The sequence below is a fragment of the Carassius auratus genome, chromosome 27 (genome assembly GCF_003368295.1).
Source record: "Carassius auratus strain Wakin chromosome 27, ASM336829v1, whole genome shotgun sequence".
Lineage (NCBI taxonomy): Eukaryota > Metazoa > Chordata > Actinopteri > Cypriniformes > Cyprinidae > Carassius > Carassius auratus.
The window spans coordinates 21,862,858-21,879,976 of NC_039269.1; the positions used below are offsets into that span (position 1 = coordinate 21,862,858).

Consider the following 17,119-nt stretch of genomic DNA (forward strand, 5'->3'; position numbering starts at 1 on the left):
TCATTACCAGATGATGGCAGTATTATGTATTTTTTGTACAATTTTAGACCATTTGTGAGACGAGCTCTCTTTCTCAAATCCAAAGATCATGCTACACCATTAGAGATATTAGCAGTACCTTCTCCAGTATCAGAGTATATACTAAAACATACATTTTAAGCTGACTCAGCACTGATTGATTATTTGATTGACTTGATCATTGATCCAGGATTGCAAAATAAGACTTTGGTTTAAAAGATTGTAAGTGTTCCTCTTGCACAGGTCTGAAGATTACATACTTGCTTGGTTTCATTTTCATGTTTTCGGAGAGCAAATGTCTGTAAAATGAATGAATCCTGACGACAGTAAGTGCTGTTCATCATCTTTTATTATGAACCCAGTTTTTAATACATCCATCTAACAATCTTATTCCATAAGAAAAGTTAAAAACAAGTGTAAAGCATACACGGAGCGATGCATTTGTGAGACTTATCTAAGCAGACCTAAAATTTCCAATGTCTAGTACAAAGAGTCATTTGGAATGAGAATAAATACGGTGGGGGAGAGAAAAAAAAAAAAAAAAAAAAAATTAGTGAATCCAGTTCCTAAAATGTTCAGGCTCACAACATAATACTTCAATTTCCTTTCACAATACTATAAATCCAAAGAAAACAAGACAAGCTCCAGTTGTTCTGGCTAGTAGAACTGTAAAACATCTGATGAGAATATGAAACACTAATACAAAGATGAACTCTTTAAAACACATTACAGATAGCGTGCGTGACAGAGTGTATTATAGAACAAACCACATTCATCTCCTCTAATTAAGTGAGGAAGTATAATATTTATAAGTGTTAAAAGCAGAAAGTACTCCAAAAAAAAAAAAAAAAAAAAAAAGTGCTGAAAAGATTAACCTTTTTGTGCATGTCAAGAATGTGCGCTCACTTTCTAGCCTAAAAAAAAAATAAAAAAAAGTTATTAAGTTAAAACAAAAGGACCATGTAACTACAGTAAAGGTTTGTCTCCTATAAACCCTCACCATTTTAACTTTGAACTGCAACAAAGATTCAAAAAAAAAAAAAAAACAAAAAAAAAACCCAACAACTCAACTGACAAGAAAAAGTAATTTTAAACCCCTGAACATGTTCAAATAATGAATCAGGCTCACGTAACAATATTCCTCATACATACTTAATCAGATTTCTTCACAACAGCTTGATTAAAACAGAGTAAAAGAAAATAAAAAAAATTGGGATTGTGAAAATAACCCCCGTCATACTTGCGTTTAACAATAGAGATCAGCATTTTTACCAAACATTAAAAAAGTATAAAATAAAAATGACAGTAAGCAAATACTACATATTATAGTGGCCGTGCAATTAAATGACGGTCACTTGAACCATGTAAAATACAAGTATCAATACACATAAGACTTAACTGATATGTTGTGTAGGGCGCTCACCTTAAATAAAAAAAAAAAAAAATGTACATTTAAAACATAAGTGATACGTTTCATATTGGTCACTTTCACCACTCTCCAACATTTGGCATGCTCACTGTGGTGTAATGGAATGCTTTGGGTCTTTTGGTAGCAAGAAAGCATCAGCTTCCCATTAGCTTCTTGAGACTCATTGCCTGCAATTGGTTGATTCAGTAATCTTGACCATCATCCTGGTAACCCTGGTAGCCCTCGTCTTGGTAATCCACATAGCCAGCGTCAGCTTCTCCGCTTGCGCTGGGTGCACCTTTGGGGCAGTATTTGGCATCATAGATCTGACGGCCAAGCCCAAAATTCTGCCCGCTCTGGTTGGCGCCTTGAGCAAAGCCCATTTGTAGAGACATTGTGGAGTTGTCACACTTGTCAGTGCCTAATTTCTGGTCGTAGATGGCACGACGGGTTCCTGGAGCGGTCATACCAGACTATACAGATATAACAGATTGGGATTATATTATTATTCTTGCATTTAGTGACATTTCGAAATAGCTTATCGATCCATTTCATAATTTCCAATGTTGTACAACACTCATCTAATTTATTAGTTTCAGCTTCATTTCAGTTAATGAAAACACGGAATACAAATGAGATGGGCAGAAAGAGCAATACGTTTTGTGTTTGACATATAATATTTCAATTAGCTTTTAGCACTTCATCTTAAATATATTGCATTTTAAGTTTAGTAACCATTCCAAAACAGTTGTTTTGTGTGCGTTTTTTTTTTTTTTTTACATTTGTTTCAGTTTAACTTTTTAATCTAGTTAATTTCATTTCAGGCTAATGTCCAATCAAGTTATTTTTTATTTATATATATATACTTTTATTTATAAAGTATATAATATACTTTTGTAATTTTGGTTCTTCAAACATTTTACACCAGTTAGTGGCCTAATTTGACCAATTTATTTATTTATGCTCTTCTGAATAAAAAAAATAAATAAATAAAAAAAATCCACACAACTTCTCATTTAGACGTAATTTTTTTAGCTTTAGTATTTTTGGTACTTCAAACATATATTTTACATCAGTTACTGGTCTAATTTCCTTAATTTGTTACGCTTTTTAGAAGAAAAAACAAATTAATATTATAATAATAAAATATTAATTTTCATTGAGATGTAATTATGTTTGAAGTACTAATACTAAAGCTAAAAACAACTGTACGTCAGTTAATATTTATATTTCTGCATAATTTCAATTGTTTTAATCAGTTAACAATGACACCACTGATCAGAATGATTAAGCAATATCATGGGACACAGGGAGGGTAGTACTTACTTGGCTAGCACCCTTGTTGGTGCCCATCTGCAGACTGATGGTTGAATGGTCCATTGGTGGTAAAATGTGTGATTTGGGATCATACAGGTGTCTTCTGGTACCATAGGCATTCATTCCAGCTTGACTTGCACATTTATTTGTTCCCATCTATTAAAAGATATGCAAGTGAACTACAAACATCATGGTACTTTCCAGGTTTAGCCGGATCAGTTTTGCGTTTTGAACGGCAAATAATTGTGACTCATATTCAGATGGGCTTTTATGATCAAACTTGGTCATGTAAAGTTTACTCATACCTGTAATCCAATGACACATTGTCCGGCTTTCATTTTCTCCTCATCAAATGCCCTCTCCTGTCTCTCTGCATACTTCACTCCAATGTCTACACTCGAGTGGATGCCCTTGGTTTTAGCCTGTAAACACAGGGAGAATCTCTTATTATAGACCGAAATATCAGCGTTAGGCTGTTCTCCTGTGAAATTATAGGATTCGACAGGGCTTACCATGCCAGCAAGAGCCAGGAGGGTGGTCTGAACCTGTGTCATGTTTCCATTCTCAAACAGATCATTGGCTTCAAAGATATCGTGAGGCTTGAGCCCGTATGTGGTGATCGCTTTAATGAAGTTGGTCAGGTTCTCCAGCTGCAACAGAATAAAATAGCTGAATGCAAATGGACAAAATAGATAACCTTCTACAAGAGACAAACAATCCTATCAGAGATTTAGAAAAACACAAGAAACAACTACGTAAAGAAAAAAAAAAAGTTCAATGTCACAACATCAAAAGTTCAATGACTGTATGACTTTACTAAAGCGTTCAGGAATAAACATTTTAGAGAAGTGGAAATGGTCAGCTCACCTGATGCCAGTTTTGTGAGGATTGGTTGATCTTTTTCACTGACCCTGGCCGAAGTTTGTTTATGAGCCTTTAAGGAAACATCAAGACCTCAAGGTTACGCAAGGTTATGTTGTGAAATTACCTTTGAAAAGACATGGTAGGCCACGCGGAAAACCCTAAGACACAAACTTACTCGCAGAGTATGACACCGTTTTTTAACCCTTTCTGAAAGTCATCTCCAATTGAGCGCCCAGTAACATCCTCGATCCAAATTCGTAACTCTTCCTCTCTCTGCGGGTCATATTTCTGTGCAATCTAATGGGGAAAAAATATGGCATTGATTAATAAAAAAAAAAAAAAAAACACACACTACAATCAGACTATAATACAGCTCTATGCTCATTTCAATAAGAAATTACCCCATGATATATAAAGTAACATGTAGGTGAATGAGATTACATTTATGACTTAATATAGTCAAACACCAAAATAAGGAGATTTAAGGCCTAACACCATAAATCTGTCTATCTAGCTTACGTATAGACTGCGAACTCATACTAGGGTGCTAAAATCACATCAACCACCACAGGAAGAGGACTGTAATCCAGCAGCAGCTTCATTGAGAGCACAAGCTGTGTTTTACAGGCCAGATCACAATGACATATTTGAGCACTGGAGGCAACGCCCCAAGAGTTCTTACAACTTTCTTTGCGGTTTCCGCAACTTCTTTTGCGTTTTACTTGCTTTAACTTGACAGCCAGTTGCCATCAAATAATATAGTGAAATATGCATTAGAAGCATGATTGATATTTAACCTTGTATCGCAACACGTGTGTTACGTTAACACTACATGCCGTTTAAGAAACATTTGTTGATACGCTTTAGAAATATCACAATAAGACGGAGCGATTTCTAGTGCTGTGTTTTAACGAATGTTTTTTAAACTAGTTCGTTAATTATCCCACGTACCTTGCTTTTCACTTCCGCTGAAAACCCGTATGCTGGACCTCTGTTGAACTGCGACATTGTGTAATCTACAAGAACAGCCAAAGTTGCAAAACAGATTTTCGTGAACCGAAAGAGGACTTCGGATGAAGTCTGATAGTTTTGTCTGCTTTACTTTTTTTAGCTCAAGTAGATCCAGAACTTCCCTTCGGTTATCTCGCCACCAATGAGAACGCGCGCTCAGTGCAGACTCCGCCCCCTTTTTCCTTCTTGGCCTTGATTGAAAAACACCATATATGGCACTAAAGTACCAAATTCCTTTACAAATGGGAGTATCCCTGTGTCCATCCTGGTATTCCAAACTCGCGGGAGCTGAGGAATGAGTCAAGTCTGTGAATAAGGCAGGCTACTGAATGATGTCACTAGCATTCAGAAAATATTTTTCTGAAATGCTGAGGAAGCAATGCAAGACTTGAATAAGGAACTTGGCCATCCAAGATGTAGATGAGTTTGTTTCTTCATCAAAACAGAAATTCAGCATTACATCACTTGCTCAACAGTGAATCATCTGAGTGAGAGTGCAAACAGCTGAAAAAAAATCACAATAATTCACAACTCAGGTCAATCCATCAGTAAATGTTCTGTGAAGTGAAAACTGTTTGTATAAATACAAATACTCCATTAAATAATTGTAACTTTAAACCATCACTTCTGGCCAAAGCAACAGTCCATTTACCTTAATAAGACTTCCCCAAGTGGAAAAGTCCATCCATTGTGGGCCATCTCATCAAACTCTAACCGACATATTTGTTTAGAACTGTACTGGACTGTTTCTGCTTGTAAATGTTGCTTAATCTGTGCAAATTTCTCTCCCAATTCAGAAAATACAACCTTTTCAAAGCAGAAAGGACAATTAGGATTGGAGGACTGGAAGCAACTGGTTAAACACGTCTTGATGGAGTTGTCTATTACAAACACACAGCTTTTCACTTCACAAGACAGAAATTTAACTGATTACTTGTGGATTATTGTGACGCTTCATTGCTGAGTATGTGCATTGGTGAGTAAGGGATGTAATGCTACAACCCCAGTTCCAGAGGAATTTGGACATTTTGGACAAAAATACAATAAAATCAAGAATCTGTGATTTGTTTATTCTCTACTACAAACCCTTTTATTTAACTGACAAACGTACAAAGAAAACATTTCCTAAGTTTTCACTGACCAACATAATTGTATTTTGTAAATATGAACAAATTTTGATATTGACGGCCGCAACACATTCCAAAAAAGTTGGGACAGAGGCAAAATAAAAGTTAACAGGTTACAGAATATCCACTTAAAACTAGTTTTAAATGGTTCACAGTAAGCACAGGTGAATTTGGTAATGGGTCAAGGTATTATGTTTGCTATAAAAGGAGCATCTCAGTCTTTACAAGCAAAGCTGGATCATGGCTCATCACTTTGTGCCAAATTTCAGTGTCAAACAAATCAAAAATCACATTTCGCAATGCAACATTTTGGTCTTTCACCAACTACCACATGTAATATTGTGAAAAGATTCAGGGAATCCTGAGAAATCACAGTACATGTTTGGCAAGGCAGGAAACCTTAGGCAAATGTGCTTGACCTTTGAGCCCTCACTGCATCAGAAACCGTTGTGCTGCAGCGTTAAATATAGCCAAATGGGCTCAGGAGTACATCAGAAAACTGCTGTCACTTGAAACTCTGTTACTCTCGGTCTAGGAGAAAGCTATACATCAGTTCAACGCTGCTGGGTTCTCTGGGCCACAGCTCATATCAGATAGTCAAAAAACAGTGGAAAGGTGTGCTGTACTCAAATTAAACCACATTTCAGCTTGTTTCTGGGAAAATGGATTTTGAGTTCTCAGTCCCAAAGACCAAAGGGACCATCCAGACTTTCATCAGTGACAGAAGCAAACGTCTGTAATGGTATATGAGTGCATCAGTGCAAATGGCTTGGGTGACTTGCATATGTTAGCATTGACATGGAAACATCATATGATAGCTGTACAGATAAATATCCTGTTGTCAAGATTATGTCTTTCATGGGAAGTCCATGGCTATTAGATCAAGACAATGCCAGCTCTCATTCTGCATGTGCTACAACAAAGTGTATTTGCTAAACTGACCTGTCTGCAGTCCAGATCTGACTCCTATTGAAAATGTATGACCAGTCATGAAAAGGAGAATCAGATAACGACAATCAGACTGCTGAGCATCTTAAGCCACCAAAATCAAAATTTTTCATATTTACAAAAATACATTTGTTGGTCAGTGAAAACTTTGGAAATGTTTCTTTGTACTTTTGTCAGTTAACAAAAGTTAAAGAGAATGAACAAATCAAAGATTCTTGATTTTATTGGATTTTTACAAAACGTCTCTGGAATTGGAGTTGTACATTCCTCATTTTCAGCAGAAATGTACCTGTTGCAATGAAGAAACATACTCATACATCTTAAATCCTCTGAATGTGAAATATTATTTTACATGTTGCCTAAAGGCCTGTTCACAGAAAGTTAACTAATCATAATTACACATGGTGTCCATTCCGAGGCTCCATAACATTTATATTTTTGTTATAAGCAAGCTACAATTGACGTCATCTGCCATTTTAAATGCTGAAGCTCTTCAAATTTCAGTGGATTCTGATTCAATCAACTGGGAAAAAAATCTTTCTGAAAGTGAATACCATGATATTGACATTATTGTTAAAGCTGTGGTGCTAAATTCCTTATTCTAACATTAGAATGATAATTAGTGATCTTTGGTATAAATTTTGGTGTGTAAGAGGCCACTCAAACAATGCCTTTTTACAATGTCACATCATGCACAAAATGCTGCAAGATGCACAAGTTTAACAGACAAACGTGTCTGTTTTTCACAGCAAACATATGTTCTGTGTGAACACAAAATTTCTGTTGGGTTCAGCAGAAGAAAGTAAACCAGTCAGGTTTGGAATGACATGAGGGTAAACGAAAGAATTTTCATTTTGGGTGAACTATCCCTTTAAAACAAGGTTAGGTATGTGTGTATATGCAACACCTCATGGTTAGCTTCATTAAAAAGGGGGTTTCCATGACACACCATTCAAGCAAATGATAAGACTCAAATAGCAACTTGCATAGGGAACGCAACAGTTTGTTTAACAATTGATTGATTTAGCACTACAAATAATTTCCTGAAAATGAAACAATACCATTAAATTACATATTTCCCTCTCATGAACATGTCAAGTCATGTACGTTTGGGACAAGTAACCTTGATGGAAGAAAGGGTACCATGATGCAAAGAGTTTTGATCATTTTATTTTTTCGAACAAACGAGTGATGTTAAACACTGAACAAATATACCGATCATAAATGATCAAAGAAGTCTCTCCTCTAGTTTTAAATTGCAAATTATATTTGCAATACCCTAACCAAGTGTTGAGCTCTTAGATGGCCTTTGCTTCAAAAAACAATGCATATCCCTGGAATATCTGACATGGTTTTAAGAAAACATATGCTGTACTTTTGAAACCAAGTGAAGCTAGAGGAAGCCTTTCCAAACTTTTTCCATCAAAGGCACATTGGTAGGACGAAGGTAGCAGAGCACACAGTGTTTGCAAGTCGGCAGCAAATTGGTTTCACCCCTTCACAAGACTCTCGTCTTCAAAACAATGGCAAGGCATTAAAAATAATATTGAATAGAAAAAAAAAAGAAAAAAAAAGAAAAACTATGATCAATGATGTCAAACTGAAAACACTGAATGAATAATAGCACCACAACCTATAAATCTAGGTCTATAGATGCCAGCGAACAGCAACACAAATGATTGGGACTTCCATTCAGAATGCTTCGCTTCCTCCCAAATTAATTACATTCACACTTAAAAAAAAAAAAAAAAAAAAAGACTACTTAGAAAGGTTTTACATGGATTGCAAGAACTATGTACAGACAAGCAGGATAACGTGCATATTTATTGACACATTTATAGCACAATGCGTCCATATGAGAAAAAAAAAAGACCACATGGCAGATGCCAAGAGGTGTTTCCTTCTGTACCTCCTAAACAAATCTAAATGCCATACATTCACTAAGGCTCTTCAGATAAGAAAGTCATTGTTGAATGGTTTCAGTAAGGCAAACAATATCTAAAAGGAATGGTAACAAGTATATTTCCAGCATATTAACATTTTCTTGCTTTCCTGTCCTCACAGTATGAAGATGAAAAGTAGCACCCTCTCTGGCCATTCGCTGCGTTTTCTTCTAGCACATGAATACTTTCTCTTTATCGACATATTTATCCATGTTTTTCTTTTTACAATTATCTAGGCAAACAGATTTGTTTAAAATATTGTTTTATTTAACAGATCTAAAAATAGATTGCTTTTCTCTCATATGAAAATCACATTTAAATAAACCGAAAAAGTAATGTTAAGCGAGAAATGAAGGAATGGAATGTCGGTATCTACTGCAATTAGCACGCGTACGTGAGAGCCGATGTGGGAAACAAATGTATTTATATATGCCTCATGTACATCACAAATAAGGGGACAAATGTGTGATGCGAACAGAAAAGCCTCAAACATATCTGCACATCTTAGTGGATAAGCTTCAGCTAGAAAAAAAAAAAATGGAAACCAAAAATGGTCAAATAAATAGATGAATACATGATAAGAAACTTTTATAATTTATTCTGTGTCACATAAAGCTTTTTGTAACTGCCAAAAAACGTTCTCGACTTGCTTTTAAACACATCTGTACTGCTCAATGCTTGCTCAGACCCTCCTATTCACACATTGTGCAAGAACTGGCCCAGTGAAATCCCTGCGAGCCGTTATATACAACCTTTGTTTGCAAATTCTCGTTGGTAGCAGCACATTACAAACAGGACGCCACTTCAGCTCCTTCTTGTGGAAAACTGATCTCGGAACAACCGCTGTTGGTTCGTTCTTTACACCTGTAAGATGAACCTAGTACAGAGTGACGAGGAGAGTCGCTTCGATCTCCTTCGACTCACAGTGGGAACATTGAAAACTTTTCCAAGCCCTGTTCTCTCAGTCTAGGCAAACATATGGCAGGATGTTCAATTTACTCTCATCGCCGTGAGGATCCAACGATATACACTCTGTCCAATCAAACCAGGCTCCCTTGGTGTCATAACAACCGTTCACGCCTGGCCAGTGTTCGTTGTGTATTCTTAGAAGGTCCTCGTTCGTTACGTCCCGAGTCATCCCGGGTAGTTCCATTGTGGAGCTGCTCGGTACTAAAGCGTGCGTTTCCCGTAACTCTTTGACGTCGTGTTCCTCTCGCTTCAAATATTCATTCATGAAAAAGTGTGCCCCATGCGTCTGTGCTCCAGAGGATGTGAGAACATTGCTCTGAAGGTTAAGGTATGACTGAATGATTTCATTTCTGGACAGCTCTTTCCAGTTCGTCTGTTGAAAGGGGTTGGGAACTGACGTAGGGGTGTTTTGCTGTGGCATCTCAGTCCTCACCGAAGGCTCTGCGATTGGCGGGCCTTGGCACTCTACATCATGGTGGGATTCTTTCGGAGTGAGGGGCTTAATCTGTCCGGTCACCGGGTCGAACGTCAACCTACGCTCTTTTAAACGCACAGGTTTGGTCCTGTCCTCCGAGGACTGCCCCTGAAGATTTACTGTGTAGTCTCTGGGTCTGTATTTCTTCCGCTTTTTGCCTTCTGAGTTGGAGGTCGCTCCCTCCCGCTCACTCTTGGTCTCTGTGCCCTCCAAGCTGTGTGTGGTGATCGGGGAGTTGGAAAGCGGCTCCAGTGTTGCAGTGCTGTGTGGGGGCTGGGAGAGTCTACCTGTCGATCTGTACAAGTGCATCGTGCCTTCCAGCCCCACAGATGATGGACCGTCGCTGATGCACACCTGGGCCGGCGACGTTAAAGGCTGCAGCGTGGGCAAAGGAGAGGGCACTTGGGCTGAATTCTGAGCCGGGCTCGAGAGAGTCCCTTTTGGTGCATATGTTGAAGCCCTCTTGGCCATCGTATCATGCATCACACTGCGCGGACTCGAGGAGTACCGAGGGCTTTTGGGCTGAAGCTGCCCGCCTCCATCCATTCTCGCGTGCTGCTGTAACACTGACGTTTTGAGTAAGGAGGAAGTGCTAGGTAGTTTGGTAAGCCCCGGAGAGCTCGGATGAGGCTTCACAGCGTTGACAGGGATTTTGTTGTGCCTGTCATTCTCAAGGTGCTCCATGCGGATTCTGTCAGACGGTACATCGTCATCTTTATCCGGGAGAGTCTCTGGGCTCCCCCTAATTCCATTTATAGGTGGGGAAGAGGAATATATTGGCTCGTAAAGGGACGTCTTTGTTATTTTGGCTGGCAGATGCGGACTATCCCTTTGCTCCCCCCGCCGTTTTCGGCTGGTGGATTTCTCTGCCTTTGGGGAGTAAGTGTTATGGATGTCATTTCTGGTTTTGAGCTCAGGAGCGACTTTGCTTGGAGGGGGGACCGCAGGAGGCGTGTCTGTCCGGCAGGGGTGAGAACCGCCATTGGCAGAACCCGGGACATTTGAGGCTCCTCTTGCCGGAGTGTCACTTTGGCCGGGCTCGATCAGCTTCTGCCAGTTCCGGAGGAGTTTCTTGGCACGTTTGGCAAGGTCCTCATCCTTTGTTTTCTTTCTCACATCATTAATCAGCTTTCCCAAGCGGGTTTCCTGCATTGGAAAGGATACATCAGATAAAAGTCTTCATAAAAAACATTTTTCTGCAAACTAATACCATGCAGTGTTAACAAAGAGTAATGAAGGATGAGATATTATCTGGCTCTTAAATATGACATTTTCAGGTCCAAACGCTAGATCCCAACAACAAAACAATAAATGGTGCTAATACATAATCATAGTGTTCTTTATACTACCAAACAAATCATTATTCTAACCTTTATTTCCATAAAATCTTAGTAAGCCAGGGATTTATCTTTTCTGAATTGTTAAAATATTGTTGTTTGGAAAAAAAAGTGAGCTATAAACAGTGTACACCATGTCCTTAAAAGGACAGTAAACACTCTTGAAATATAGTAGCGACTTGGACCTGAAAAGAGTATTTGATATGTCATATCTTAAGCAGACTAATATATCATTGGTGATCAGTGCACATTTTTACCAACCTCAAGTGCTTCTTTGGTGATAGGATATTTCTCCAAATTGGTAATAACATCAAGAACTGCAACCATGTTACAGATCTGTTCAGGAAGACAGACAATTTATCATATAAATCAGATATGACAAAACAAAATGTTGTGTAAGATAAGGTACAGAAGAATCTTGAAATCATGTTCTAAAGGCAGTAGGCCCAGGCGATGAAACTGTAGCGATATTCATTGACCTTCTTGGATATTGATATAAAGCCCATGAGATGCGCCTAATTGTCTCCCGAGGCCACTGGAGGGTGCAATGAGCAAAATAATGAAGCACGTTTAAAGAATACTCCACCCCAAAATGAACATTTTGTCATTAATGACTTACCCCCCCATGTCGTTCCAAACCCGTAAAAGCTTCATTCGTTTTCAGAAATCAATTTACGATATTTTGGACAAAAACCGGGAGGCTTGTGACTGTCCCATATACTGCTAAGTAAGTTAAACTGTCAAGGACCAAAAAAGTATGAAAGACGTCATCAGAATAGTCCATCTGCCATCTGTTTTGAATAATTCCTCTTCTCTGTTTCTCTCCACATCATCGTAGCGCAAGTCAATAGGACAGTCACAAACCTCCCAGTTTTCATCCAAAATATCGTAAATTGAGTTTTGAGATTTGAGAATTAAGCTTTTACGGGTTTTGAACAACATGGGGGTAAGTGATTAGTGCCCAAATTTTCATTTTGGGGAGGAGTATTCTTTAAATGTGCTGCATTATTTTGCTCATTGTGCCCTACAGTGGCCTCGGGAGACAATTAGACGTATAAAGATAGAAAACATAAAACATTAGAAATTACATGTTTAATTTATTTTGTGTTGGACTGTTAAAACAAAAACTATTTGTTGTTTGTCTCAAATTGTGTTATAATAAAAATACAGTGGCTAAATAAAAAAAACCTATTGCTTTTTGAATAAAAAATTTTCAATTTTTGATACCGAACGATATGAAACATATCATTGATACTTTTTTACTATTTAGTCCAGCCCTAGCAGGAGTGTTCAAACTCAAGGCTGGATTACACTTCATAAACTTTGCTAGACCTTTTCTCTAATGTACTGGCAAAGTCAAAGCTAGTTGCTGAAAGTCAGCCTCCAGATTTTTACATTTCACAGAAAATGCCGATGAGCGCGGTCTTTTTTAGCACCAGACAATCACTCCTTCCAGTCAGGCTATATCAAATGATTTATATTTTAAGATTTTAGAACACATTTTATTTGTCACCTAGCGTCTCCTAGCAATGAGGTGCATGTTTCTGCATGAATTTCAGAAAGACGCACAGTCGTTTAGACCGTATTTACATTAGGCTTTATGGTTCATGTCCCCGAATTCCGATTTTTCCTCCCATGTGGCACAGGTTGTGGGATTTGGTCCATAAGCAGGAAAAAAGCACAAGGATTCCAATATTCTCAGACTGGTTTCAGGCCTCATTCATATGTTTGTAAAATTGTCATTTTGTAAGAACTTCACACAAAAAAAATTTTTGTGGCCCATTAATATGTCATGACAGATCACTGTATTGCCTCAGTTCAAGCAGCACGTGGACGGATCGTCTTTTCATATTTACTTAAAGCGTGAAATAAACATAAATGCACATCAGAACTTATTTTATTTCAACCGCAGAATGGCGTCAATACTAGGGCTGCACAATTGATCAAATGCGATTATGTGCATCTTGTCAGTAAAGCTAGTTCTGTGATCAGTAGTAAATCTCCATCACATGCTTTCAGACAGAGCAGCATTTACTGCAGAGATGTAGTTCACTGACAAGCTATCCAAAACTGCATTCATAATCACAGACCTATTTAATCACGCGATTATGAAAGCTTTTTGAACAGTGAACTGTAGCCATTTAGTAAATGCTGTTCCATCTGAAAGCACATGAAAATAATATATTTAATAACGTTTTTATTCCAAACTCACTTCATAACATCAGTCGAGTTTTGTCTGTTGGAAATGGTGGATTTGGCGTTATGATTGGTCAGATCACCTGTCAATCAAGCTCTTTGCGAAGGGTCTACTGGGCTGGTTTTGTCTTGCATACCTTGCAACCTATCAGTACATCTACCCTGGGATGTTTTGCCAATAGTTTAATGTAAAAGCAGATCTCTGATATGGGTCACTTTCAAAAGATGCAAGCTAATAGTCAAAAAAAAAATCAGACAGTCAACAAATCGAAAAAGAACTGGAGTGCAAATACACCCAATTTTTTATGTAAACATTTACGAAGTCAGCACATGTATGATACCTAGGGTTTAAAAAAATCTGTAGTAATTTTGTAAAAAAAAAAAAAAAAGTGTAGTGTATTCCAGACTTTAGCTATAAAGATTATCACTTGAAGATGCTCAGTGTCTCCAATATAAAGAAATGAAATAAAAAAAACACACTGACACTTGCCAATCAAAATTATGTTTCCACACTCTTCTGTCAGACATAAAATATTAAGACAGAACCGATGTACTATAGCTTATCAGTAACAATATGGTGCGACATACACAGCACCTTTCTTTTAGAGTGAGTTTTGAAGAAGTCTGAACAACTTTTAATCCTTAACCTACTAATTTAACCCCAAGAAACTATGGGTTTCGATTATTTTAATTTTTTTACTAGTCAAACAACTCCCAAGAGAATACATATATAATCAAAATGTGAAGTAAATGCAATCAAACATCTTGTGCGCCGACCAGTGTTTACTTACCATAAAATCTCCACTAAATGCAAACTCACTAAAACCCTAAAGTTGGGAATATTTATTGTAACTGCAATTACACTGATTGATTATTTCCCTCAAGCTCCTCGTTTATATGGCGAGTTGTTAGTCTAGTAAAACATTCAATGTGGCTGTCACATTTTCCAGGCAGCCAGCAGGTTAGCTCTAGTCAGGTCTGCGTGCCCAGTTAGCACAGCAACGTAGCCGGAACAGCTACCAGCTGTGTGCTCAGGTTACTTCTGTCATACACACACACACACACGACAGCCAAAACCACAAATACATGACTGTTTGAAGGCATAGACAGAGCTTTAATCTCTCTTGGTGATTCAAAATCAAGCTAACTCACTACTCCCAGCATGGAATCAAATGCTAGCGCTTTGCTAATGCCACTGTTGTCAGCTAACCACAAACACCGAGCTCATATTACCCAAGATATGCCGTTAATAAGCAGGAAACAACAGACAATGTTCACTGGCGGCATTGGATATGCTGCTAAACTTACAAAACAAGCCGATAATTATATAAATCTGCTCCAAAGCTCAATAGCTGATAGCTTGACATGAAGCAGCTAGCGAGCTTCCCACAACATGTCATCGGTGTCTGATCGCAACATGTACCTTAAATCTAGGTGGATGCATCTAAAAATGCCCTTAGTGTATGATAATGTTTAAAAAAAACAGGGTTATCTCGCGGCTGTCGGGTGTTCTGTTAGCGTAGCGCGGGGTAAATGTGTCTCCGTCAGTTAGCGGACTGCTAACCGGAGTTCCACATCTGTTCTGCCGCACACTCAGACGCTCGACGCGGCGCGAAATAAGGCTCTAACTGTGTCGTGTCTGGGAAAAGTCAGCTTTGGTCGGCAGGAGAGCGAGCGGGTTACTCACATTGCTCTGGCTATCGATGGCCTGCAGCAGCCGGTCTCTCATCTGCTGCGGGGTTGCGGAGGCCGTTGTCATTGCCTGCTCTGTGCGAATCGGCCGACGGGGGAAAAATCCTCCGGATTCAAGGGCTTAATGGACTGCAGGAACTCACAGGCCTCTCTGGAGGACTGAGAAGTGGCGGAACCACATGTTTCTGATGTGATTGTTGGCTTGAGAAATTGTCTGTGTGTGCGTGTTCAGTTGGGAGATTAAGGTTCGACGGTTGTCGTGTCTCTCCGCCTCATTTCGTCGAGCGCTCTCACCGATCTCATGAACTCCACTGGATCAAAACCTCGGGCCCGCTGCATTATGGGAGAGCGCGACGCCGCGTGACGCCATCACGCTGGTTCAAATCAACTCAGCAGACAAACAATAAAGATGCAGAACACATACGGCTATTAGAACATGACAATCAACACAGCAACTTCTGTTGTTTTTCAGAATTTTGAAAGTTGTATATATTAAATATTTGCACATGATATAAACAGCACTATGATAAATATCCATAATACACAATGAACATGTTACAAATTATACAAACCGTACATAAAATTTTTAGGTTCTAGACAAAAACCAAAAATATAAAAATCAAAAAGAAAAGAGGAAAAAGATGGCACTTCACTAACTCATCAACATATTTAAGAATATCAATTTTCTAATAGCCTTTTAATATCTTGGAAACATTTGTATTGCCGTGTCAATTCTAAAATAAAAATAAAAAAAATTCTAAAATAAAAAACTATGCAATGACAGACCATTTATTTTATGTATACGAAACTTTCCCTAATAATAGACTACAAATAAATGTTTTTGTATCCATGGCTATAAAAAAATAAAATAAAATAAATCTTTATAAATCTATTTTCTACAACAGTTATTTTCAATATTACTATAAGCAAATACCTAACTTATCTATTTAAATGTCTGAGCTCATAGGAAAATCATACAAACAAATATGCTTTTTATCATTTTTATTCAATTCAATAAACAAATATTAATGCAAAGGTACAAAGACTTAAGCTTCCACACAGAAAAATACAGTAAGGACAATGTCATTTAAGCTTGATAACACTTTGTTTTAAATAAGTAGCACACTTATAAAGCCCACAATGTTTTATATTCTTTTTTTTTTTTTTTATCATTTTGTTTTCTATTTTTCATAGAAAACATAGTAATAGGAACATATTTTCCTTTTGTTTTAAAGGGTCAGATAAACCAAACCACAAAGCTGCAGAGCTATGTTCCTGAAAGCAAGGTTTGCATATTTGGTGAGTAGAGTTGTCTTGTTGCAAAAAATTGGACTAATGTCTGGACTTTTCAGTCAAATGTATGTGCAACATCTGAATTATCATACATTGAAAAAAATAGAAATTAGCTGCCTTTGTATAGATATGAACCACCAAGACAGTTCACAATCATTAAATGCACATACTGTAGAGTATTTGAAAGTTTTAAAATATGTATGAATTTTAGTTCCACTAGGTTGCATTATCAAGTTGTCTCTTTAGCACTAACAATTAATTTTTTTACATAAAGGAAAAAAATTATACAAAACCACTTCAGCAAAAATTATATTTCCAGTTGCAAAAGTTTTAGTAATGTACTAGCAGAGAGTTCAGATATACTCTAAGCTTGATAACTGCAAAAAAGCAGGACATCACATTGAGACTTGTGGGTATTTTAATATTCAGTACCATGCAGAAAAAGTTCACCCATTATAAAGCAGGTTTTCAGTGTTAAAGGCTGAAGACATATAGAGTCTCATGTAAATGGTTGGCCCTGG

At 37.8% G+C, this 17,119-nt stretch overlaps 2 protein-coding genes across 3 annotated transcripts; both read right to left on the minus strand.

Moving 5' to 3' along the window:
* Positions 1 to 349: 349 nt before the first annotated feature.
* LOC113045897 (calponin-2-like) lies at positions 350 to 4,732 on the minus strand. 2 transcript variants are annotated; one of them, XM_026206636.1, is made up of 7 exons: positions 4,559 to 4,728; positions 3,783 to 3,904; positions 3,611 to 3,677; positions 3,256 to 3,393; positions 3,049 to 3,165; positions 2,753 to 2,899; positions 1,617 to 1,899 (listed from the first exon to the last, which is right to left on the minus strand). In XM_026206636.1, the coding sequence occupies exons 1-7, from the start codon at positions 4,613 to 4,615 to the stop codon at positions 1,630 to 1,632; spliced, it is 918 nt and encodes a 305-aa protein (XP_026062421.1). In that variant the 5' UTR covers positions 4,616 to 4,728; the 3' UTR covers positions 1,617 to 1,629. The 2 variants fall into 2 exon arrangements, with proteins under 2 accessions (XP_026062420.1, XP_026062421.1); XM_026206635.1 differs by having other exon boundaries at positions 350 to 1,899; positions 3,049 to 3,393; positions 4,559 to 4,732.
* A 3,111-nt stretch (positions 4,733 to 7,843) lies between these two features.
* On the minus strand, positions 7,844 to 15,719 carry LOC113045898 (mediator of RNA polymerase II transcription subunit 26). The gene is made up of 3 exons (XM_026206637.1): positions 15,301 to 15,719; positions 11,679 to 11,753; positions 7,844 to 11,226 (listed from the first exon to the last, which is right to left on the minus strand). Exons 1-3 carry the CDS (start codon positions 15,370 to 15,372, stop codon positions 9,598 to 9,600), a joined length of 1,776 nt encoding a protein of 591 aa, XP_026062422.1. The 5' UTR covers positions 15,373 to 15,719; the 3' UTR covers positions 7,844 to 9,597.
* Between the last annotated feature and the right edge of the window lie 1,400 nt (positions 15,720 to 17,119).

Bases quoted from the DNA above. Each gene is read 5' to 3' on its own strand.
- LOC113045897 (XM_026206635.1), bottom strand. From the start codon at position 4,615: ATGTCGCAGTTCAACAGAGGTCCAGCATACGGGTTTTCAGCGGAAGTG. The intron at 2,900-3,048 runs GTATGAGTAAAC...ATCTTTTAATAG, and splicing joins AATGTGTCATTGGATTACAG to ATGGGAACAAATAAATGTGC. The intron at 1,900-2,752 runs GTAAGTACTACC...ATATCTGTATAG, and splicing joins CCAACAAGGGTGCTAGCCAA to TCTGGTATGACCGCTCCAGG.
- LOC113045898 (XM_026206637.1), bottom strand. From the start codon at position 15,372: ATGACAACGGCCTCCGCAACCCCGCAGCAGATGAGAGACCGGCTGCTG. The intron at 11,754-15,300 runs GTGAGTAACCCG...CTTCCTGAACAG, and splicing joins CCATCGATAGCCAGAGCAAT to ATCTGTAACATGGTTGCAGT. The intron at 11,227-11,678 runs GTTGGTAAAAAT...TTTCCAATGCAG, and splicing joins TCACCAAAGAAGCACTTGAG to GAAACCCGCTTGGGAAAGCT.